This window comes from Mchenga conophoros, linkage group LG7 (genome assembly GCF_057382185.1).
Source record: "Mchenga conophoros isolate Kocher_MC1m ecotype Shallow Benthic linkage group LG7, M_conophoros_male_GT1.1, whole genome shotgun sequence".
NCBI classification, from domain to species: Eukaryota; Metazoa; Chordata; class Actinopteri; order Cichliformes; family Cichlidae; genus Mchenga; species Mchenga conophoros.
In genome coordinates this window covers 40,642,598-40,667,706 of record NC_140532.1, presented here as the reverse complement: position 1 = coordinate 40,667,706, position 25,109 = coordinate 40,642,598, and the positions used below count along the sequence as shown (strand labels likewise).

General features: G+C 40.1%; 1 protein-coding gene across 1 annotated transcript in view; it reads left to right on the top strand.

Annotated features, from left to right (window-relative positions):
• The window catches only part of jak2a (Janus kinase 2a), a 42,043-nt gene that overhangs the window by 8,528 nt on the left and 8,406 nt on the right, over nt 1–25,109 (top strand). Inside the window, exons 2-13 of the mRNA XM_085279251.1 lie at nt 4,283–4,551; nt 10,373–10,496; nt 10,620–10,740; nt 12,248–12,393; nt 17,409–17,703; nt 17,862–17,981; nt 19,398–19,555; nt 19,654–19,765; nt 20,288–20,474; nt 22,028–22,152; nt 24,660–24,794; nt 24,897–24,984. Of these exons, the coding sequence (XP_085135377.1) occupies nt 4,287–4,551; nt 10,373–10,496; nt 10,620–10,740; nt 12,248–12,393; nt 17,409–17,703; nt 17,862–17,981; nt 19,398–19,555; nt 19,654–19,765; nt 20,288–20,474; nt 22,028–22,152; nt 24,660–24,794; nt 24,897–24,984 (1,876 nt within the window). The 5' untranslated portion in view covers nt 4,283–4,286. The remainder of the gene's footprint in view (nt 1–4,282; nt 4,552–10,372; nt 10,497–10,619; nt 10,741–12,247; nt 12,394–17,408; nt 17,704–17,861; nt 17,982–19,397; nt 19,556–19,653; nt 19,766–20,287; nt 20,475–22,027; nt 22,153–24,659; nt 24,795–24,896; nt 24,985–25,109) is intronic.

Below are 25,109 nucleotides of genomic sequence, written 5' to 3'. Positions count from 1 at the left end.
AATTTAATGTGTAGCTGAGCCTCCTTTGTGTGATTTTTTATGTTTTTGGCAGGAAGTGGTTTAGTTTAACTTTCAGTACATTCAAGTCATGGTCAAAATTCTTAATGAATGGGAATTACTCTGTTATAAAGCTGTGAATGGTAACCACTAACGTTTTATGCTCTGTGTCTATAAACCGCCCCTCATTCTGAGTTGTGTTGACTTAACAGGGTCAGCTGAGGTCTCCATTGCTGTAGCCTGCTTCTGTGGTCCTGTCTGCACATAACTAATTACTTTTATGGTGTCAGAACTGTGTTAAGTTACTGCTGGAAGTCGTATCCTTTCCTGCTGTTGTTTTCCTCAAGTGAACTGGCACAATTGCAGCTTTTTCTTAATGTTTCAGCCATCAATCTGCTTTTCAGTTTTGTAGGGTTTTCTTTCTCACTTAAAATGTAACTTTGATGTATTTGCTGTGATAATGTCACTAGTCACTTATTAAAAAATATTACAATATATTTCATTCTGCAGCTGTTTAGCCAGAACATGTTTTCCTGTAGCTTCCAGTATTTTGTCAGTAAGTTTTGATACTATTTTTATTAAGATTGTTATTTAATAGTGTTGATTCTGCGTGGAGTAATTTTGTGCCTGCACACCTTTTTTGTAAGTCTATTTCCAATTTGTGTATAGTATTTAAAGCAGTGTAATTATATCTAGTCTACTTATGCTATAGCTGTTATACAGTAACTACTAATCCACTTCCAAAACAGCACATGCTAATTCTGTAATTTCTCTGCCAGTCCTTGTATAGATTACCCCCCCTCCACCACTGTAGTACTAATTCTTCAACTTTTATCAGCTTCTACTAAGTCGAGATCTATGTAACATCTATGTAAAGAAAATACACAAAAATTAGAGTTTTGAAGTTGTTAAAGAGCAATGCAGACAAATAAAACAGTTTAGATAAAGGAGGAATTCATTTTAAAGCTGGATTTTACTGGCTCTGTCCAGTAGAATGAAACAATCTATTCTGAGATGTGTTTGAGTGAACCTGGAGAAGTTGGGACCAAAAACAAAAAAAAAATCCCAAACAGTCTGTTTTGTTTAATAAAATATAGAAATATATATAAGCATTAGTTAGTTTCAATAAAATAAGTTGCCAGAACAAGAACAATGATAGAATGGAGAAAGGGTTAGGCTTAGGTGTTACAGTAAAGGTTAGCTTTAGGTTAGAAGACCAAGGAAGGATGAGATAAGTGGTTTAGACAAGAGAATAAACTACTTAAAGACATTTACGATTAGATGAAACCGAAAGAAGGATTGCAGCGTAAGAGGAGGCTGCAGTAAAAGCAAAACTTAAAGAGCAGCTCAGATCACGAGGACCACCCCTGGAGAGCAACTGGGTGGATATCCACAGTTCACAGTGGAAAGAATATTTTAGTTTGCAGAAAAGTTGCTCAGACAGGACAACAGTCTGTACAGAAGGATCTGCAGATAGGAATGTCCACTGGAAATTTGCACGGTAGCCTCTGGCAGGCTTCCAGCCCAGATAGACTTTAGTCACACACAACTTTTTCTGTGGTCAGCTGGCACTGCAGCCAACAGTCTGAAACTCAGAACCATAACCTTGAAATGTACAACAGACATTCAGCTTATTTTAAGATCGACTGCTGATGGTTATTTTAATTGTACAAAAAGCACCTTTAATCCTGACTTTTAATGAAGTCCAGCAGTCCAGGCTGAATGAAGAGCTGGCGTTGTAACCAGAAGTGAAACCAAAAAGTCATAAAAAGTAAAATGTGTGAGAGCTGATAGCTCTGACCTCAACTTATACCAAGGCCCTGATAAGACGGAGCAAGGAACTGGTAAAACTCTGTGTGTGTGTGTCTGCTGCATGATAAACGTTTTGGGTGTGTAAACAGGGCTGTTTTTCTCTCTCTTCTTGTACAACATGTAGAATAGTCCCCAGCTATCGAACAATTATAATAACATCAATAGAGACCTGAAACAATTGGAAGAATATTATTACTGCAGCATTTAGTGAGCTGCTCTGCCTGGAACTGTAAAAACAAAATGTGCAAGTCTCTCTTTTGTCATCAACTTTATACCTACAGCTCCCATTGTTTTAATTAGCTTGACTTTATTATTGTTTTATTCTGCTTAAACTATTACCGGCTATTACTGTCGTTTAAAGTAAGACTTACATCGAGCCCCTGCTATGGTGAAGCATGTGCTGAAGGGCAGTGGCCAGAATACGAGTACCACTAGTAAACAACGCTTGTTCAGTTGTTTGATAAATTGAATCTGTATCATTAATTGGAGTAATCGGTTTAATCCAGAGCCGCTTACACCCCTGCTGGCACAATACTTTGACCCAGTAATAAAATAGGAAGTACCCATTAACTGAATTTAGGTCACCAAAGATTTAAACGTTAAACAACAATTTCAAAAACATTTTGAAAGCATGGCTACTCAAGTATTGTGAAAACACGCAATTCTCTTGTCTGCTGAGGTTTGTGCAGCAAATGAGCACTTAGTACTTGTACTCAATGTATTGGAAGCAGCTCTAAAGACCTCTGTAACCAGGCAGATATCCATGGCCAGACAGGGGTCAGCGCCTATCTGAAACAGGAAGGCTTATCTCAGTCAGTAATAATGCCTACCTACTGACGGTTGTCCAGAAATATTATCATAGTTTTATTTGTATTGCACTATTTTTCAAACACACGGCTAAACAATGGATCATAGTTTGGATAAAAAAGTTAAAAGAAATGATAATAAGCTTTGCCAAAAGGGAAAGCTCAACTATAAAAATGTTTTCAGAAGTCATTTAAAAGTTACCGCTGACTTAATTTTCATGAAATCCATTTTTGTTATCTCTCCGCAGCACTTGTGCAGTTTTTTTATGTGTTGTTTGTTTTAATATTGTTGCACTTCCTCTTTGTTTTTATAAGTCAGTAATAACACCTTTGTTTGACACTGTTTTGTTGCTGCTGGCATTAAGTTGAGGGCGTAGAGTTTTTATTCTTTTGTTGGGATGACTGTAATTTCCAAGGAGAGAGGTTGAACGTTTAAGTCAAGAAGCTACACTTACCACTGTGCACTTCAATAGAGGTCATTCTTCACTTATGAGCTTCATCTGATGCTGTTTACCCCAGCACACATTGAAAATGCGAACTGATCAGAGTAGTCCTAAATGTGTATTCTAATGTTCCAGAGGAACAAGGCTCTCCAGAGGAAAATGCTAAACAGACACACACATGTTGCTATAAAACAAGAATAAGTCTTTCTACTGAATTCATCAGTGGAGTGCTTTCATGGCGTAATGGTTTATTATTGTGACCCCCCTGAGCCCGGGCTCAGTGGGTCACAAGCTTATATCTGCATCCTCAGTACAACCCGGATGTAGTAAATTGGAGGGCTGTTTGGGAAATGGCATCTGGCTTAAAGGTCTGTCCCAAACCAAACATACAGATCCTACCTAGCACTGAATTGGTCTGCAGTCTATCTAATGTTCTGGTATTACAAATATACACAAATCAGAGACTTCTGAGTGAGTCATTCCAAATACCTGTGGCTTCCATGTACCAGTGTAGTACACAACAATTAAAGTGCAGCTCTATTCACATTTAACTCTAGGTTTCTAGTTTGTGCACAGAAAGAAGAGCTCTTCTTAAATCAAGAACTCTGCAAGCAAAGGGCGTTTTAGCTGAGCTACACCACACAATGCTGACTACAGATATTACTGGTATATGGATATATTTTCAAATAAAGCACAGTGAGACAGTCTTGTTTTTATTAAGATCGTTCAGGTTGTTGTATTACATAAGCCGCTTCATTCATATAGTGTTTTTATTGCACATTTTTGCATCTCTCCTCTCTAAAAAGTTTTGTGCAACCGTGTCGCCACTAACTCAGAAGCTCACTTGCAACTAAAGTTCTTATCTATATACAGTACAGGTGCCGGAAGTGCTCAGTGTTGTCAAGTTAACAGAGGTCAGGATATTATTACAGACAATGACACTGCAAAGTTCTAGTTTTCACTGCTTGTAACTGTTACTGATGAAATGCAAAAACAAAACAATTCTAATATGCAGAACTCCCCCCCCCCTCCAAAAAACCCCCTCAAATCCTTAGCTTCTATCCAATGCAACATGTACTGAATGGTCAGTTGTAAAGTAGTATTTATTAGCAATTGCTGCAAAGCATAGGTTGAATACCCCCTAAATATCCTTCTCTGCAGCAGTGCCTCCTTTCACTCTAAGTCGTTCCTTTCTCATTTTATCTCTTCTTTTTCACCTGACAGGTGCATGTCTTTTTTTAAGCGGCACATGGCTTGTATTCTGCTGACAAACATGGACCCGCCCACCACGGAAAATCAGAACGGCCTCCCGCCAAATCTAGACTTGGCCACTGGACCGAAGCAAGACAGTAAGGCCACCTGTCTGAGCGTCTACCAGTACTGCGAGAAGGAGGGAGGAGAGGGCGGGGCAAGTTATTCAGAAAGTGTCCTCACGTTTCCACCTGGAGAGTACGTAGCAGAGGAACTCTGCATCTCTGCAGCGAAAGCGTGTGGTGAGTCACAACTGTGTTTCAGTTCACGTGTTTACCCACACATGCAGTGTATAGTTTCATTTACACATCTGACATTTTTTGGTTGAGCCATTTTCTAACCTCAGCTTAACAAAAAAAATTTGTATAAAGAAAACAACAGCTGTTAACTGTGCATTACAAATAATGCACACATTCACGCTGGAATCCTCTTAAAAGGTGACTGGTTTCTTTATAACACATTTCTTTCTGTAAGAAGCCACTTGAACTCTAAATAGGTCACAGTACAGTTAAGGATTTTTTTAATTAAGCGTTTATATCAATGAAATCTAAAGGTTCTTCTGTATCCACATATTCTGGCAGTGAAAGACCCACTCTTAACCAACAAGACATTTTTGGATTACAAATTTCACTTAGAAATGTCCCATAAAAACAGCACTGCTTTCACATTCATGGTTTGCAGCAGTTCCCCTAATGCACAACTCTTTCAATGAAAATAAAAGGCTCCTTTTCGTTCAGCTAAACTTGGTGAAGCATTAAATCAGCAGGCACAGCTTTTAGTTTTACATTGTGCAACATTCCTGCTATTTAATGCACATTTGCAGAAGATAGCAAAATATATCGTTTCACTGAATTCATTATACCTGAATAATGGATGTTATTTACATTATTTCAGGATGAATAGGCTGATGCATTGTACAGCACCTGAGTTGATGTTGGATATTCGTATTAGCAACCACTGTTTTGTTTTTCTTATCCATTTTAGGGTGTTTTAAGGCAGTTGAATAAGTTAGCTGTGTTGGCGTTTTTGGGGAAAACAAACTTGATGCACTCTTTGAATATGATTTGTTCTTGGTTAAAATTGCTCTAAATTGGAATTACTTCTGCTTTGAGATGAATACTCTTTGCCCTGCCAGAACAATGTGAGCCCGTAATCTGGTTTGTTAACCTTTTTTGGACTGTTGTTTCAGTGCATTTGTTTTAGACATTAAATACCATACCTTTTTCTTAATCTTTCATTTATTCTTTGTAAATGCAAGAAAACCCCCCCAAGAAACACCAACACAAAAACTGCCAGACAAAAAAAAACAAGACTGCATTTTGAACAGAATTTCCTAGGGAGGGGAACTTCATGCAGAACTTTAACTCCATTCTGACAAGAAATTATTTGACTCTAAATTAAAGATGTCTACATTCCCAAACTACTCACAGATGATTGTGCATAATTATGGTAGACTAGTGATAATGGTTACTTGAACTGTCACAAAAAACAGCTTTTTAAAAATAAAACCTAGGCCCTAATTATGCAGGCCTCAAGATTGGTGAGTGACCTCCTGGCAGCCATCGGTCACTAAGAAAAAAAAATACACTCCCCAACGTTAACGACACATGAATAAAAATGTGAATTTCAGCTGTTTGGCAGATGTTGCAGATCACTAAGACACTGGGTTACTAAGGGCTAACTGACCAGTTTAATCCTCGTAAAGGTCGTAAAGGAGCATTCAAGCTCTGCAAGGTTTAGATGCACATTTTCTTAAACTGTCTTTTAAAGTAAGACCAGAATTAGATTGCTTAGGCCAGTTTTTAGTCGTGAAAACAGAACTAAGATAGTAAGGCCACTTTGTCATCGCCTCTTTCTAGAAAACTCAGATCAGGAAGTTGTCTCGCTGTGTGTCTGTTTTCCCCTATGTGCACCCTTCCTTCTGGAACGGTTGAATGAAGTCTTTTTACCATGAGCTGTTTTTATATTTCCCCATTTTTCAAAGTCTTTGTTTCATTTTTCATTTCCACCTCTTTGTCAATTCTTAAACTTGTACTTTACCTTCTGACTGTCTCTTAGACTGTTTCTTTTGTTGGTTAATTGCAGTTGAATTTAGCTGAATAAGTTGAGTAGTTTGTTACTAGGATATTATTTATTAGAGAATCATTAATATTCATTTAAATGGCTAGGGCAGGACAACTTGCTACCAGACTGAAGTTAATTATGGCCTCCTTCTTTGCAGTCATCCCTAGTACAATTTCTTCCTTTTAGTCCTCATGTAGAAATAAGTTAAAAAGTAAGACACAAGGATGTTCTGCTTGATTGTTCAGTTTCTAAAAAAAAGCATACAAAGTTATTAAATCTAACATGCGGTACAAATCTCTTAAAATGTAGAACTACAGTATTTTAGTCTTCAGTGTATCTTGAACTTTTTATACTGTTTTGATTGTAATACATATCACACGGTAGGAGTTGTCTGTACATTAACCTTGTTAGCACTTTGACTTTACTTCCCTTGTTGTGGTTGAGCCCATTTCCTCCTCGGCAGCGCTTCTGTCCTCACTCTGTTGCTTCACATGTGTGAGGGCTTCCGCATGCGTGATGACATTTTATGCCCTTTAAGTTCAGTTCGAACACTGATAAAACACCAGTTGTTTTCTTCATGGCACTTTTTATGCCTCAGCATTGTAGACCGCCGTGGCCTGACCCAGTCCAATAAAGTTCATCACCCATGCCAAGGCAACCCGTTCTCACTCCCAAAGCGTAACATTTTACGCTAGGTGACAAATCGTCACCATATTACGTTTTCGGCTACCCACCACGTTCCTAAATGACGACCTCGGAAAAAGAGGAAATATGAGAACCGTCTGGACTGAACCTACACATGTTCGCTCTTTTTCTTCAAATCGCTTAGAAACACGCTATTTAACATCATTAAAGTCCTGGTTAAGGTCAGGAATAAGGTTATGGTCAGGGCTAGGGATAAGGTTAGGTTTAGGGCTGAAATACAGGGCTGGAACGTCTATTACCGCGGGAGCGTCATTGCACTGGATTCCAGCAATAACCCGCCGCGTACCATAAGAACGCCGAAGGTCTCCTTTCGCGTTCCTCAGGAACGCCGCGGGACGTGACAAAACGTCGACATGTTACGCCTCGGGAGTGAGAACGCTCTGGCCAAGGAGCTCAGTCAGGAACCCGCTATCTCAGGAGCATTCAAGGGAAAGTTTTTCAGATTTGGTAAAAACATTCATTTAAACTTAACTGGTTTTCCTAGTTCAAGTTTGGTCTAGGCCACTGTCCTGGTGTCCGCTGTGTTCTTGTAAACATGGCAGAGTACATCATCACCACGAAAAGCTGGAGAGGATTTCTTTACATGGGGCCCAGACATGAACAGGATTCAAGGATGAACTACAGGGAGTGCAGAATTATTAGGCAAATGAGTATTTTGTCCACATCATCCTCTTCATGCATGTTGTCTTACTCCAAGCTGTATAGGCTCGAAAGCCTACTACCAATTAAGCATATTAGGTGATGTGCATCTCTGTAATGAGAAGGGGTGTGGTCTAATGACATCAACACCCTATATCAGGTGTGCATAATTATTAGGCAACGTCCTTTCCTTTGGCAAAATGGGTCAAAAGAAGGACTTGACAGGCTCAGAAAAGTCAAAAATAGTGAGATATCTTGCAGAGGGATGCAGCAGTCTCAAAATTGCAAAGCTTCTGAAGCGTGATCATCGAACAATCAAGCGTTTCATTCAAAATAGTCAACGGGGTCGCAAGAAGCGTGTGGAAAAACCAAGGTGCAAAATAACTGCCCATGAACTGAGAAAAGTCAAGCGTGCAGCTGCCAAGATGCCACTTGCCACCAGTTTGGCCATATTTCAGAGCTGCAACATCACTGGAGTGCCCAAAAGCACAAGGTGTGCAATACTCAGAGACATGGCCAAGGTAAGAAAGGCTGAAAGACGACCACCACTGAACAAGACACACAAGCTGAAACGTCAAGACTGGGCCAAGAAATATCTCAAGACTGGTTTTTCTAAGGTTTTATGGACTGATGAAATGAGAGTGAGTCTTGATGGGCCAGATGGATGGGCCCGTGGCTGGATTGGTAAAGGGCAGAGAGCTCCAGTCCGACTCAGACGCCAGCAAGGTGGAGGTGGAGTACTGGTTTGGGCTGGTATCATCAGAGATGAGCTTGTGGGGCCTTTTCGGGTTGAGGATGGAGTCAAGCTCAACTCCCAGTCCTACTGCCAGTTTCTGGAAGACACCTTCTTCAAGCAGTGGTACAGGAAGAAGTCTGCATCCTTCAAGAAAAACATGATTTTCATGCAGGACAATGCTCCATCACACGCGTCCAAGTACTCCACAGCGTGGCTGGCAAGAAAGGGTCTAAAAGAAGAAAAACTAATGACATGGCCACCTTGTTCACCTGATCTGAACCCCATTGAGAACCTGTGGTCCATCATCAAATGTGAGATTTACAAGGAGGGAAAACAGTACACCTCTCTGAACAGTGTCTGGGAGGCTGTGGTTGCTGCTGCACGCAATGTTGATGGTGAACAGATCAAAACACTGACAGAATCCATGGATGGCAGGCTTTTGAGTGTCCTTGCAAAGAAAGGTGGCTATATTGGTCGCTGATTTGTTTTTGTTTTGTTTTTGAATGTCAGAAATGTATATTTGTGAATGTGGAGATGTTATATTGGTTTCACTGGTAAAAATAAATAATTGAAATGGGTATATATTTGTTTTTTGTTGAGTTGCCTAATAATTATGCACAGTAATAGTCACCTGCACACACAGATATCCCCCTAAAATAGCTAAAACTAAAAACAAACTAAAAACTACTTCCAAAAACATTCAGCTTTGATATTGAGTTTTTTGGGTTCATTGAGAACATGGTTGTTGTTCAATAATAAAATTATTCCTCAAAAATACAACTTGCCTAATAATTCTGCACTCCCTGTAGTTGGATGTGACAAAATACAGTATTGTACCAAATACAGTATTATTCTCTTAATATTTTGCTTCCATTGTGCCAGATTTGTTCTAATTTGTATTGACGTTTTGAGCAATACCTTGCCAAGCTTTCTGAAGGTCTTTCTGAGGTTTTCTTTGGACACTGGTGTCTTTCAGAGGAAGGTTTTCTTTTTCTTTTCTTTTTTTTTAAAAGACACTTAACACTGACCTGTGAATCATTCAAGCATAAAAAAAGCACCGAAGGAATGAACAAGTATTTGATCTACACATAGCAGGCAACTTACCAACAAAACAGAGCCTGCACTTCAACATCATCGAAGCAGTATAAGATCGTCTTGACAGAGATTTGGACAATAGGCAACCAACATCCAAAGAAAAGCTTTAGATTTCCTTGAAGAGGCCGGGAGAAATATTCTTGACGAATGCTTATAAACATTAAAAGAAAGTCTAAGAGTCATAGTAGTCATACTAAATACTGACCTTATTCGAGCTTTTTAGAATTTTACAAACTATATACTCTATTTCCATGTATATATATATATATACACATGTTTCAACAAATTAATTTCACCATTTCCTACAAAAATATAAATACATGACGGGTTATCAAGCATTTTACGTAATACTGTACAAATGCTTATTACTACGGATGTATATGAAGTCGTCCATCCATTGTTAGCCTATATACATCATCATCATTATCATCAGACTTCTAGCACACAGGGACTTTCGATGTGGGGGGAAGCATATCGACCAGCGGTAACTGAAGATACACTACACGAGAATATTTGGTTGTTGTTGAGCATGTTAATGCAGTTGTTTGCAGGCTGCAGTGATGCCACAAAGCATCCTGCATGTGCGAAAAAAATTCTAAATATCAGCAGTTTGTTTAGTGAAATTGTTTTTTATATTTACGAACTGGTTATTGATGTGTGCAATTAAGTGTTTACTGAAGTGACCTTTAAATAGGGGATGATGTTAGACACTGTAGGACGAAGTGATTGGAAGATAGCTGCTAACGGAGTAAAACTAACAGCACCTTAAACATTTAAATGACTTAATTAATTTAAAACAATATGTATATTTATTCTTTTTCCAGGGATTGGTCCAGTGTACTGCAGCTTGTTTGGCCTAATGAGGGAAAGTGACCGAACATGGTTCGCCCCAAATCATGTCTTTAAAGTGGACCACTCATCCTGTGAGAAACTGCACTTCAGAATCAGGTAGACAGTTATACTTTTTAGTTTTTTTTTCTGATTTCCTTAATCTGTTTCAGATTTTTCAAACTTTTTTTTCTTCTCTTTTTCTCTTTTCTCTTCTTTTCCATGATCACCCCTCTTGTCCAGATACTATTTTCCTGGCTGGTACAACAGCAGCAATTTATCATACGCACATCGCTATGGTTTCTCTAAAGGGATGGAAAGCCCTGTGATGGATGACTGTGTCATGGCATACCAGTTTTTTCAGGTTAGTCTTAACGCTTTATACCTCATAAAGAACAGTAAGACGTCATTTTGTTTTTAGAGTCTGCAGAGTCTGTTTAATGCCTTCACCCTTTCTTTATCGTCTGCGCATGTGGTTTCTTTCTCTTTTTTTTAGCACTGTTGGGTGGGAGATAAAATGTGCTTGTTTCTCTGTCTCTCTGACTGGCTGCCAGTCTGTCTGTCATGTCAGCCCATTCTTTGGTACAAATTAAGAAAACAGGAAGTGGGGTAGTGAGAGTGCTCAAGAAGCACAAAATGGGGAACAGGTCCAGGTTCTTTTTGTTTATGTGTATGCATGCACACAAATGTTTTTGTGTGCATGTTTTTAAAATAGCTTCTGACTTTTTTTTTTATCTTGTCATGTTTGTGCTAACCTCACTTGAAGACACTGTCTGTTGAGTTTTGTTTTCATCACCATTGCCACATTGACACCCCGAGCTGTGTGGCAAAACAGACGGGTTTGTTTTGGTGGACTTCTGCAAGAGTTCAGCCACGTAGTAGTTTGCTGATGAAATAATGGATAAAAAGAGTTGTGCATTAAAGTTGTGCATTTTCTGTCAATGCACAACTTTAATGCAGGCTTATGGAGGCTGCCCCTCCATAATCTTGCTTATGGAGGGGCAGCCTCTTCTTTATATTAACATTAAAATAGCTGTTCTCCTTAAAAGATGCCGTATTTTTCGGACCATAAAGCGCACCGGATTATAAGGCACACTGTCGATGAACGGGTCTGTTGTCATACAAAAGGCGCATTTAGCGAAACAAAACAGTCAAAAGTCAAACTTTACTCGACTCATCCTTCTTGCTTCCTCCACTTCCGTAACATTTATTCAGTAATGTTGAATTCACTTGCAGCTCCTCTATTCCCAGGTTGTTGCAGTATATTAATGACTAACCTCGTATTGCGGATGGATTATCTCAGCTGTTCTCCTGACTCAAGTTTGGTCCCTTTAGACCCTTTCCTGCCATATGATTGCATTTGTCCCTAACCATTGGGAACCCTCACCTGTCTTCATTTATTTTTTATGTATGTTTATATATATTTATGTACGTTTTAATTCTTTTAGAAATCTCTCAGTCAGAACATGGTATATCATGTTTAGGTGGAAACTAGCGAGCTAACTTCCTGGACCCATATTACTCTGCGAGGCTCCTGACTACGGTAGCCATAATGCTACCATCAAGTGGTGTGGCATTGTAGCTTACCGAAGTCGTACTAAAACGATTTTTGAGCGCTGTGTACCACTTAAAATCGGTTCGAGGTCAGTAAGCACAACCAGAATTCATATATAAGGCGCACCGGATTATAAGGTGCACTGCCGATTTTTGAGAAAATTAAAGGATTTTAAGTGCGCCTTATAGTGCGGAAAATACGGTACTTTCTGTTTACCCTGCTGCTCCTAATCTGATTAATTTTTAGCTTTAGTCATATTTACTTTTTTCTTTGTGTATTATTCATCAGTTTCCTTTTGTTCATTTTCTTTTGCCAGTGGCGTAGTGACTTTCTGAATGGCTGGGTTGATATTCCAGTTAGCCATGAAGCGCAGGAGGAGTGCCTGGGCATGGCTGTGCTGGACATGATGAGGCTCGCCAAAGAGAGCGGGCAATCAGCAGTGGACATCTACAATGACAAAAGGTAGCTTGCCGTCTGTTTCTTATTTTCCAATCTGCTCAAAAAAAAAAAATTAGGAAACAAAATCTTAGCAGTCTTTTATAGTTTTACTTACCTAATACCTATTAAGACTTCCTGGATTGTTTTTTTAGGGCCTGAGGACACGAAGTGTGAATGCCCTGTTGTATCTGCTCCATTTATCATTATTATTATTATTATTTCATGTCTTTGATCACCTTTTTCAGATCTTTCATGAAATTTGGCACATTTTGCAATATTTGACTGGTCACAGTGTTACCTAGTGGGAACAGGAAATGTCATGTTTTACTGCTTCAAGGCAGTTGACCCCAGAAACCCCAGGAAGCCCTGAAGGAGTTGGTTTTAGGCTCAACTGAAAAAAGAGTTTTCCTCAAAGGGCGTGACCCTGGTGGCATAGGGAATTTCGATGTTTTGTCATGAAGGATGAAATTGCTCTAACTCAAAGACATCTAAACTAATCTTCTGCAAAAAAAATTCCTAAACATTTAAACTTGGATCCTGTAGATCTGGCAATGTGTGAAGGAAAAGCCTTTCCTTGAGTGTTGCAGATAATGATATAATCAAGCTGTGTTAAGAAATAGAATCATAAAAAAAGGAAATGGAAATGAAAATGGGAAAATGTCCTGTAAAATGAAAAAATACTATCCACTGGAGTGGAGTGGATTTTTTTCCAAGTTGCTTAAGGTTTTAGACATTGTGGGGCTTTAGGGGTTAACTTGCCTCTGCAACATTGCATGGAAGCTGGCAACAGTGTCCTTGGATTGGCAAACTACGGTGGTGCTTTTTAGGCTGTGCTCCACCTAAAGGTTTATCACACCCCGTACCTGGCCAGAACCAGCCCGCCAGAGCCAACCTGAGGAAGGGCATCAAACAGGCCAAGGAGGCCTACAAGAGGTGGATAGAAGTAAGGAAGGATAGAGGGCTTCCTCACAGGCAACAACCTCTGCCAGGTATAGAGAGGCATCCAAGCCCTCACGAACTTTAAAGGCCAGAGCCCCCCAACCCCCGACAGCAGCTTCAAAGTTGCAGAGGAGTTCAACACCTTCTTTGCCTGGTTTGATTCTTGTGGTGCTGCGTTCCCGGTCCTTACTGTACGCCCGGTAAACACATGACTGTACACCAACCCAAACAACCAACGTCATGGTCAAGTATGAACCACCATAGTCGGTCTCATCTCTGATGGAGATGAGACAGCGTACAGGGTTGAGGTAGAGAACTTGTCCTGCTGGTGCTCAGAAACCTGAAGCTGAACGTCCTCAAACAAAAGAACTCAAAATAGACTTCAGGAGGCACAGACAGGTCCACTCCACTCTTATTATAAACAGAGAACAGGTGAAATCTGTCTCCACCTACAGGCTTCTGGGCACCCACATCTCAACTGATCTCACCTGGACTCACACACTGGTAAAGAAGGCCTAACAGCAGCTGCACTTCCTCCGTGTCCTGAGGAATAATAACCATGACCGAAAGCTGCTGCTGGCCTTTTACAGCTCCTCATAGGAGATTGTGCTCTCCTATTGTCTGGGTGTTTGGCATGCAGGGGCCACAACTGATTTTAATTAACACGGGCCCCAAAAAAGTGTTGGTTGCCCTCTGCCACCTTCGTCCTAGTCATGGGACACAGGACTGGGCCATCATCATCTTAAGGATAATCAAGGATTGTTGGTAGTTCGCTCAACTCAATTGGTGGACTTAGAGAAGGCATTCGAAGGTGTTCCTTGTGGTATCCTATCCAGATTTCTTAACAAGTATGGGTTGTTGGGTCTGTTGCTGTATGCTGTTCACTGTTACTGTAGTGAGAGCTTGCTTAACATTGCTGGCAATAATTCAGACTAATTCCCTGGTGGTATTGAACTGCCAGGGCTGCTTTTTATCACTAATTGTGTCCATAATCATAAACAGCCAAAGAGAATGTGAGGTAAGGTTCAGTGATCTGGTGAGCTGGGGCCCGTTCTTCGTACGTCGCTCACTACATCCAAGATCAAATGACACATCCAAGATCAAATCATCGCGCTAACCGTGAGCTCGCTAATCCGGTTCCCCGAACACACCTGCTGTTGACGATTACTACAGCTGGACGCAGTAATGTGACATCACTGGGTGTCGTAAAAGGGGCTACGCATCGATAGTAGAAACATTGATCGGCAACCCTCTGATTGGTCGGCGAAAATGTCGAAGGAGCGCGCTCGGCTCGGTATTTTTCGGCAGCAGAGCAAGAACTCCTGAGTGAGGGATTTCAGGAGTTTCAGAGTTTAATCAGAACGCAAGGGAACACTGCAAAGGCTGCAAAAGCAAGGAGAGAGGGCTGGCAGAAAGTTGCTGACAAATTAAACTCGTAAGTAATTTAATAATAATAATAATAATATATTGGATTTATATAGCGCTTTTCAAGGCACCCAAAGCGCTTTACAATGCCACTATTCATTCACTCTCACATTCACACACTGGTGGAGGCAGCTACGGTTGTAGCCACAGCTGCCCTGGGGCAGACTGACAGAAGCCAGGCTGCCATATCGCGCCATCGGCCCCTCTGGCCAACACCAGTAGGCGGTAGGGTAGATTTATCATATCACACCATATTATCCAATATTATATTACATTATATTATATTGTTATATTATATCCTCTTTCACATTAGAGCCACAACAGGACCCACTAGAACATGGGAACAAGTAAAAGTGAAATATAAGAATATTCTACAGAATGGTAATATTTATCACTTATATTGCTTTTCGTCTCTTGGAAAGAGACCCTGAAATAATCTGTTTGTTTGTTTATAACAGCAACCAAGAAAAGGGCAGAGCAAAAAAAGACAGGTGGTGGTCCTGCACCCCCTCGTCAACAAGTTGGTTAAGTAAATAATATCCTCACGGGAAAATCGATATCTCTCTATGAGCACACTGTCGCGCTGAGCTAAAGGATCCTGTCTGTCCCGCAATATATGCTGAATTCTGAGGACTCTCCTTATCAATCTTGCACCTTCCGCAATGGGTGGCTCGCGTAAACGGACAGGACATGGCTGCGACAGGCTTCCCAAATCCACCTTGGCTTTTATAGCCGTGGTCTCTCATCTTGATTACACGAAGTAATTTACAATTACTACTCTGAAATATGAATTACATCTGTAATAATCACATACATGTAATAGAATGTTAATAGTACATTTCCCTTTTTTAGGAAATGACCTGTATGTATCTGTGTGACATCAATAAAAGGATCAAGTGCTGCATTATCTTCAGTTACATTGATGTTATTTATTTATCGCTGTTGCTTTCGTATAAATGAAGCGGACATACCTGCGTGGCCGCGATCTAATCCTGTTTACATAAAGTAAACCTGCTCCCGAGCAGGTTTACGCTTACGGCTCTGTTGCTATGACAGCAAGTCCCGGATGAGCTTCGGGGAACTGACTGATCCAGGATCACGCGAAATCGTCAACAATCTAATCCGGCTAACCTACTTAGCGAGGTACGAAGAACAGGCCCCTGCTTAGGTCATTAGACTAGAATGTGCAACAGGAAAAAAGACCTTGGTTACACCCAGAACTTCCTGGAAAGAATCAGAATCAGAATCAGAATGGGTTTATTGCCAGATGTTGAGGTTTAATAATAATAATAATGGATACTTTATTGATCCCCATGGGGAAATTACTTGTTTTTCTCTGCATTTGACCCATTCACCCAGTGAAGCAGTGGGCAGCCCACTAAGCAGGCGCCCGGGGAGCAGTGTGTAGGGACGGTACCTTGCTCAGGGGTACCTCAGGGTAGCCGTTAAGTGGATTCGAACCGCCGACCTTCCGATCATGGGGCGACCACTTTACCTACTGAGCTATCCCTGCCCCTAAGGTTTACAACATTAGGAAATTGCTGCGGTGCTTCAGTGCAGGTTATATATCTAGGCTAGCGTTCCACTAGAAGACCTGGAATAGGTGGTTGGGGAGACTGATCAACGCATGCTTAGACCTGTGGCCTTGCAACCCTTGTGGAAAACTGTAAAATAGTGCTGGATATCGTCACTGATTTCTAGAATCGATTCTGATTCACAAGGTCCTGAAACGATTCGATCCACAATTCGATTCAATTCGATTTAAATCTGGGAAATTTTGCCTCAGACAGTCAGAAATATTATAATTCAGATCAGTACATTTACATATTTTTCTATCTATAAAAAGGAAGCTGACACACACAAGACTTTATCAAAGGTGTGAGCATCACAGCAGATGCTTCTGTGTCAAAGTAGCTGAAGATAAAACAGAAAAACATGAAGGTGATTTTCCTGGCCTGGGATTTTATAAAAATATTCTGCAGTACATCAAAAACGAAAGAAAACCATTAATCAACTTATGAACATTACCTCTGAAGTTACAGCGGTTTTATTAGAGACACGGCTAAGCGTTTTGCATTTTGCATAATTTTAAAAGTTCAAATTTGTTCAGAAGCCTATTGAACGGCAGAAATTAGGTTTTCTTTTCGGAAGTAAGTAAAAGGAAAAAAATTGCGGCCGGCAGCACTGTAAACAACGGTAGACTTGTGTGAATAATGCAGAAAACAGATTTTTAGACGAGAAACTGTTCTTGAAGTACAGAGAGAGAGAGAGAGAGAGAGAGGGCTGTGCATGAAGTGTGATTTTATCGTGCTGGATATGCATGTGCGTGCATATGCTGCCAACTATTTGACCTAAATAATTAGAAATGCTAGTTCCTGTGCTGGTGTGCATGTGGTATAGTTTATGAATAACAATATCATCAAAGTAGTGTGACAGACACAGTGTTCATGCAGTTAAATAAAATACCTGTATGTGAAATAAAGTTTCAGTTGAAAATATTTCATCTGTACTAGGCTTGATCACAGGGTATATATATATATATATATATATATATATATATATATATATATATAAATATATACATACATATATATTTGTGCCTAACTAATCATTAGGATGAATTATTTGTAAAGATTTTAGACAGATCCTCCTGAATGACCTCTCTGTTCTTTTAGCTACAAGTCCTTCCTCCCAGTGTCCATGCGAAGCCGCATCCAGGAATATAACATTTTGACTCGGAAGAGAATCCGCTATCGCTTCAGGAAGTTCATCCAGCAGTTCAGTGAGTGCAAGGCCACTGTGTGTAACCTCAAGCTCAAATACTTAATGAGCCTTGAGATGCTGTTGCCCTCTCTCTACTCCGAGCACTTCCAAGTCACAGACACCTCCTCAAATGAGGTTACCATCATTGTCATGGGAAATAAGGGCATCCAGTGGTCTAAAGGGAAAGAGGAGGACAGAGCAGAGGAGGTGAGAACAAATATATTACAAGTGTGTTGTTGTCATGGGTGTGTCCTATCATTGGTGCTTGTGTGCATTGATTTAAAAAAAAAAGAATACAAATAACTATTTTTAACTGTTCGTGTGTGTGTGTGTGTGTGTGTGTGTGTGTGTGTGTGTGTGTGTAGGAGCTGCAGACATACTGTGATTTTCCAGAGGTGATTGACATCAGTATCAAACAAGGCAATAAGGAAGGATCTGCAGAGAGCCGCATAGTTACACTCACCAAACAGGATAACCAGATCATGGTATAGTAAACACGTCTGCTGTGTTATTGGTCATTCTCTGCTGTTACTGAGAAATTTTAATTGCAGTTCACTTTGGTTTAAAACTATTTAACTTTCAGTCATGTCTGTTAACCATGTTGCAACATATGTTCTTTATTCATTTGAATGAAGTATTTAAGGATATGAAGATAAATCGTTTCAATGGGGCCAACATGACTTGAACACATTATCCTCCTCCAGATGCCCCACATAATGAAACCATGCCACTACCAGAAATCTTAGGAGCTGACACAACAGACCAACAACTAGCTAAACATAACATCTAAACACACAAGCTAATTTGGATTTAGTTAAGAAAATGTGGAATTAAATTAAATGCAATGAAGCAGGATCCCCACACCCTAAGATAATACAGAGAAACTCCAGCAATCAAACATCCATCTATGAGCAAGCGCTTGGTTCCAGGGCGAAGGAAATACTCCCTTTTAACAGGAAGAAACCTCCAGCAAAACCAGGCTCATGGAGGGGCAGCCATCTGCTCCGACCTGTTAGGGGTGAGAGAAACAGGACAAAAGAAACACTGTGGAAAAATAAATTGTTTTCCTACCAGTTTGAAGTTCATTCTGCATCTCCACATCAGTTTAACGACCTCAACATCAGTTCCAGTACCATGATAGATGCTCAGCAGTTCAATAGATATGCTCTGTGGATAAAAGTACATGTCTACTCCTCTTAATCTTTGAGTACAGGTATTTTTAGTTCAATTGATACAGGTGTATAAAATCAAGCACCTCACCATGCAGCCTGCCTTTACAAACATTTGTGAAAGAAAGATGGGCTATTCTAAAGAAGACACTGAATTCATAATAGGTATCACCGTTTCAAGAAAGCAGTTCCCGAAATTTCTTCTTTTTCCCTACAGTCAGCTGCAAATAGTATTACTGCAAAGTGGGAACTTTTAGAAACTCATTTACCAAGTGGCAGACTACATAAAGTTACATGGTGAGTCACCGAGTACTCAAAGCTCTGCTGACTCAATATCTTTAGAGTTCCAGACCTCCTGTGACATTAACGGCAGCATAAACACTGCACCGGGAGCTTTGTGGCATGGGTTTTCATGGCGGAGCAGCTCCTGCAGGTGTAATGTACTTATATTTACTTAAATTATTTAGTAAATATAGTGTATGTATTCAGACAGTTGAATGAACGCTTAGTACTGGCAGCAGATAACAGGCACGTGTCACCAGTGGCAGCCATCATGGATCAAGATGGTAGCAGTATCAACTTGGAGACTCTGGGCTGAACTCTCACAACTAAATGATGTTAGGTTGTCCTCATTTGCTCGTGTATAAGATACTTTGTTGCTTCCAGCACGAGAAAATAAGTAAAATCCTGCATCTGTATTTCTGTATGCCTCTGCATTGACTCACAATGAAGGAGCTGGAATTTCGCTCGCTCTCAGTGGCCGTGTCATTCGTGTCACTGATCGATGGATACTACAGGCTGGTGGCCGATGCCCATCATTACCTGTGCAAAGAATTAGCGCCGCCACGGCTTCTGGAGTGCATTCAGAGCTACTGCCACGGCCCTGTGTCGTAAGTATCACACGCATGCATATCATGCATCACGTCCCACATGCACAGTCATGGACAGATGAAATCAGCAAAAAACATTCTGTCCCTTTTGATCGCAGGATGGAATTTACGGTCAGTAAATTGCGGCGCTCCGGTAACCATCAAGGCCTGTACATGCTTCGCTGCAGCCCCAGGGATTATGATAAATACTTCATGTCTTTTGTGGTGGGGGTAAGTAGTGTTAATGTTTGTGGGGAACACTCGATTTCCCACATTACTGCTATGCAATGTAACTCGCTTCTTCAGCTTATGACTGCATACATCCAAGCAGATATAAAATATGAAGTAAGATGTTTAAAGTCACTACGATGAAATTGCACAGCTGTTTCTCAAAGTAAACCATGTCCACTGGTTTTCAAAAACCGGAAACACACCTATCTGCACATGATTTTGATCACATTTTCAGCCACTAGAGGGAGCAATAAGGTTTGGTATCTACTTGCTGCAGGCGGTCTATATCTCCCAGCAGGTCACCATACTGTGACTTACTGGATGTGTGTTCTGTGTTTGACTTTAAGTGTAACTTAGACTGTTTCAAGTTTGTATGACTGAGGGAGGATTAAAACAAGTAAAAATGACCAGTTTTCAGACCGTGTATGGCTGACTGAAATGGCAGTAAGGAAGGGACACAAGGAGCATCCTTTGTAACATTCAGCACAACTCAGCTGTGGAAACTTTTCTTTTGATTTTCAGTATGAAACGATGGTGGACTATAAGCACTGTCAGATCACAAAGACGGAGTCAGGAGAGTACATTCTAAGTGGAGCCAAGAGGAGCTTTGGTTCACTCAGGGAACTTCTGAATTGCTACCAGAAGGAGGCGCTCCGCACTGATGGGTACACATTTCAGCTGATCAGGTGCTGCCCACCCAGCCACAAAGGTCAGTGTTCACATCCAGAACATGTATGTGATGAAAACGAAAATGAAAACGTGAAATACAAGCTATTTTCTCATTTCAGAATTGAAGGCACAGTAAAATGCATTTCCACATGCTTTGAGTTTTTAAAAAAATAAAAGCATTTTAACATTTAATGAAGCTATGAAAACAGTGAGCAGCGTGCGTTGTTTAGCTGTGAAACATTAGATGACAGTGATAAAATCAGCAAATAAAATGTGGTTTTCCAGTATACTCAAACTTGTAAATTGTCATGGTCGCTGTGTGGCAGGCAGGATGAGGACCCAAAATGCAAACTCACGGACTCAGGGGATAAACTCAAAATGCAGCTTTATTGCTGACAGGTGACAAACGAAAGCAGTGATACCAAAGCAATACAAAACTAAACTACACTGGGAAAAGCTAATTGTAACATATACCAGAAGACACGGGGAGAACCACACACAGCATGAGGGAGAACGCGACGCTGAACAGAGGGAGACGCAGACAGAAATACACAGAGGGTTAACGAGGAAAGTGGGAACACACGGGGAACACAGCTGACACAGATAACCATAACGAGACAGGGCGGGGTGAACATAACACTGACGGGAGACGGGCAGAGTCAAACAGGAAGTACGGAGGTTCAGACAGGAGGAGAGAGAGCACGGGGAAAACACAGACATAACGGGCTGGGGAAACATGGAATAAAACATAAGGAGAGACGAGGGCTCACAGATACACAGAGGGGCACACAGGGGGTAAAAGCCACGAAGGGAAAACACTTAGGGAACAACACAACAGGGCAACTCAGGAAACATGGCCTAAATAGGGAACAAAATACAAACATACAAGAAAACTAAGAATACTGGGCCAACATGGCCCAGGACCATGACATAAATCCTGTTTCAGTGGCACTGATGAATCCTATGTTAGCACTCCACAGAATTTCTGGGCACTTTTATGTCACTGTTATTTTAATTTTGTAACTGTTTATGTGTGAAATCCTTTGTGTCCCTGCTGCAGTCAATTAATCATCTTAAAGCTTCTGCTTTTATTAGATACTTTAAAAACATCTTAAGAAAATGTGTTTATTGGTGCATGTGATTAGACTATAAGCCAAAGAACAGATCATACAAAGGTACTGTGTTGGTGTTACGAAGAAATGGTTACTGATAGTATGGTATCAATAATGATTTAGCTTTGCATGCATATAAGAAAAGAAATTAATGACATTTTTATTGGAACAAAAATAAGTTTTTATCGCCTCATAAAAAACAAAACAAAACATATGTGTGTGGAGAAGTTAGAGATGAAAGCTAATGATTCAGTAAACTATTCCAGGTTTTTAGGTACCAAAACTTTGATTTATGGTTTATGGTGAAAAATATAAAAACACACAACATAAAGTTTCATATCCACGATAAGAATTCTGAATGTAATAATCCAGGTTTATAATTGCTGATCAAATTCAATATTTAACAGTGTGAGTCATCAGTGTCATTGTCTAGTTTTGGTTAGGTGTAGTGTGAACCTTGTTAATCTCTACCTTTCTTCAGATAAGTCCAACCTGCTAGTGTGTAGAAGCAATCAAGGGGCCGAGATGCCCATATCTCCCACGCTCCACAAACACAACATCAGCCAGATGGTCTTTCACAAGATTCGAAAGGAGGATCTCATCATCGTAAGTAAACCTTCTCTGGCTCCTAACTTCAGCCTCTCCTTTGACATGAAAACGCCAGGATTGCACATGCTGTTTCTCAAACACACTGGAAATACCAAACAGTGTTGAAAGTCCTCTTTTCTTTCTCCTGAAGAGATATAATTTAGATTTAAGACTTCTGAACAAGGCAAGGCAAGGCAAGTTTATTTGTATAGCACAATTCAACAACAAGGTGATTCAAAGTGCTTTACAGAGACATTAGAAACAAGAACAAATAAAAAGCATGATTTAAAATTGATTAAAACAAGCAAATAAACTAACTAACTAATTAACAAACAAACAAACAAACAAACAAACAACAGTATATAAAATCAAAACAGATAAAATCAGAACAGTAGATAAAATCAGTAGTTAAATGTAAGTTTTGAAATTTAAGCTTAAAGTGTGGATTTGGTGCTTTATTCAAATGCAGCTGAGAACAGGTGAGTCTTCAACCTGGATTTAAATAAACTGAGTGTTTCAGCTGATCTGAGGCTTTCTGGGAGTTTGTTCCAGATATAAGGAGCATAAAAGCTGAATGCAGCTTCTCCGTGTCTGGTTCTGACTCTGGGAACTGATAAAAGACCGGATCCAGATGACCTGAGGGATCTGGATGGTTCATACTGGGTCAGGAGGTCATTGATGTATTTTGGTCCTAAACCATTCAGAGCTTTATAGGCCAGCATCAGAACTTTAAAGTCTATCCTCTGACGGACAGGCAGCCAGTGTAAGGACCTCAGAGCTGGACTGATGTGGTCCACTTTTTTGGTCTTAGTGAGGACTCGAGCAGCAGAGTTCTGAATGAGCTGTAGTTGTCTGACTGATTTTTTAGGTAGACCTGTAAAGATGCTGTTACAGTAATCAAGCCTACTAAAGATGAATGCATGGACTAGTTTTTCCAGGTCCTGTTGAGACATCAGATCTTTTATCCTTGATATATTCTTGAGGTGATAGTAAGCTGACTTTGTTATTGTCTTAATGTGTTTTTCTAAGTTTAGGTCTGCATCCATCACTACACCCAAATTTCTCGCCTGGTTTGTGGTTTTTAGATGTATAGATTGAAGTTCTCTGGTGACCTGTAATCGTTTTTCTTTGGCGCCAAAGACTATTACCTCAGTTTTGTTTTTGTTTAGCTGGAGAAAATTGTGGCACAACCAGTCATTGATTTCCTCAATGCATTTACCAAGAGCCTGTACAGGGCCTCGGTCTCCTGGTGACATTGTGATATATATTTGTGTGTCATCTGCATAGCTGTGATAGTTTATTTTGTTGTTGTTTATAATCTCGTATTTTAAAGGCTGGAGCCTTTGTGAATGTAAACTTGAGTGAGAACACCAGAGGCAAGAGAACTGTTGTGGGATCCGCCAGGATGCTAGATACGGTTAACAAAAAGACTCAATCTGCTGTCTCTGTTTTTATTTTATTTGAGCATTTAAAGTTTTGTTGGACAGAACTGTCATAGGAAAACCTCACGACTACAGGCTGTTTATTTAGCCAAGCTTTAACTGTAGCTTGCCATCACCAGTGTGTGAATGGGTGGATGACTGGTTGTGTAAAGCGCTTTGGGGTCCTTAGGGACTAGAAAAGCGCTATATAAATACAGGCCATTTACCATTTTACCATTTAACACTCCTCCTGCAGTATTGTGCTTGTGTTTGTGCTGATGTGCTGGGCAGTGCATTTGATTAGCAGCACCTGACTGCTAACCTCTTATTTCCTATGAAACTAAGTTGTGTGCTTAGTTTTTAGGGCTGTATAAACTGAATGTATTTTTTGACTTTCTGATTTGCACTTGATGTTTTTATTAAGTTAGTTAAGAGCTTTGCTAGCAGACCGCTTGAAACCCCAAAAGATTACTCTATCTTTCATTACAGAAGAAAAATATTATGTTCTGACAATTTGCCTGGAAATGATAAGGCCTGATGATATTGCCAATATATCTGATCTTCAATAAATCGGATCCAGGTGGTCGATAACGTTTAACTGCCTGGGTCACAGCTCAGCCAGACGAACATAATATTTCATTTAGTTCCCAGGATGAATGTGTGGAGGCTTGGAAATGTATTGATATAGTTCGTGACTCTTCACTTCAGAGAATCCAGAAGATCTCAGCTTTAACTACGAATAAAAAAAGGCAGGAGTAAAGATTTGGATAAACATCTGTGGCAACTTTGAGTTTTCATTAAGAAATGCTAAAGGAATTGGCTCTGATGGATGTTAAAAGTCAAAGTTTGTCATCTTTTTTGTTTCATGCGTCTTACTTTGGATGATAAACTATGTATTTGTCTGTAGTTTTGAGAATACTGCTCTAAACAAAAAACCCTGCATTTCGCTGTATAGGCTGTTTTGGTTGCATGACTGTATGACTCCTGCTATTCAAGCTAATATATTTTGAGGAGTTTATGAGGAGAGGACATTGCCTAGGGAACTGTTTAGAGTCAACTAAACAATGTGGTTTTTTTCAATAAACCAATAAAACTGTGTTTCAGAAAGAGAGTCTGGGTCAAGGAACGTTCACCAAGATCTTTTGCGGTGTGAGGAAGGAGCTTGGAGACTATGGGGAGACACATCAGATGGACGTTGTTATTAAGATTCTGGACAAGGCACATCGCAGCTATTCAGAGGTTAGCTTCTTAAGGAAGAATTTAGGTGACTGTTAATCTTATTGATTACTCATGTTCATGGACTCAAATTTAAATTCTCTTCTCTCATTTTTTTCCTTGCAGTCATTTTTTGAAGCTGCAAGCATAATGAGCCAGCTCTCCCACAAACACTTACTTCTCACTTATGGCGTGTGTGTTTGTGCAGATGAAAGTAAGTGTACAACACAAGCACAACCTTTACTGGATGGTTTAAGATATTTAAGATGTAGACAAAATGAGCAGCAACACACTAATTATACCAGTCATGTGGTAGGTCCACGAGGAATAGGCTCCCAA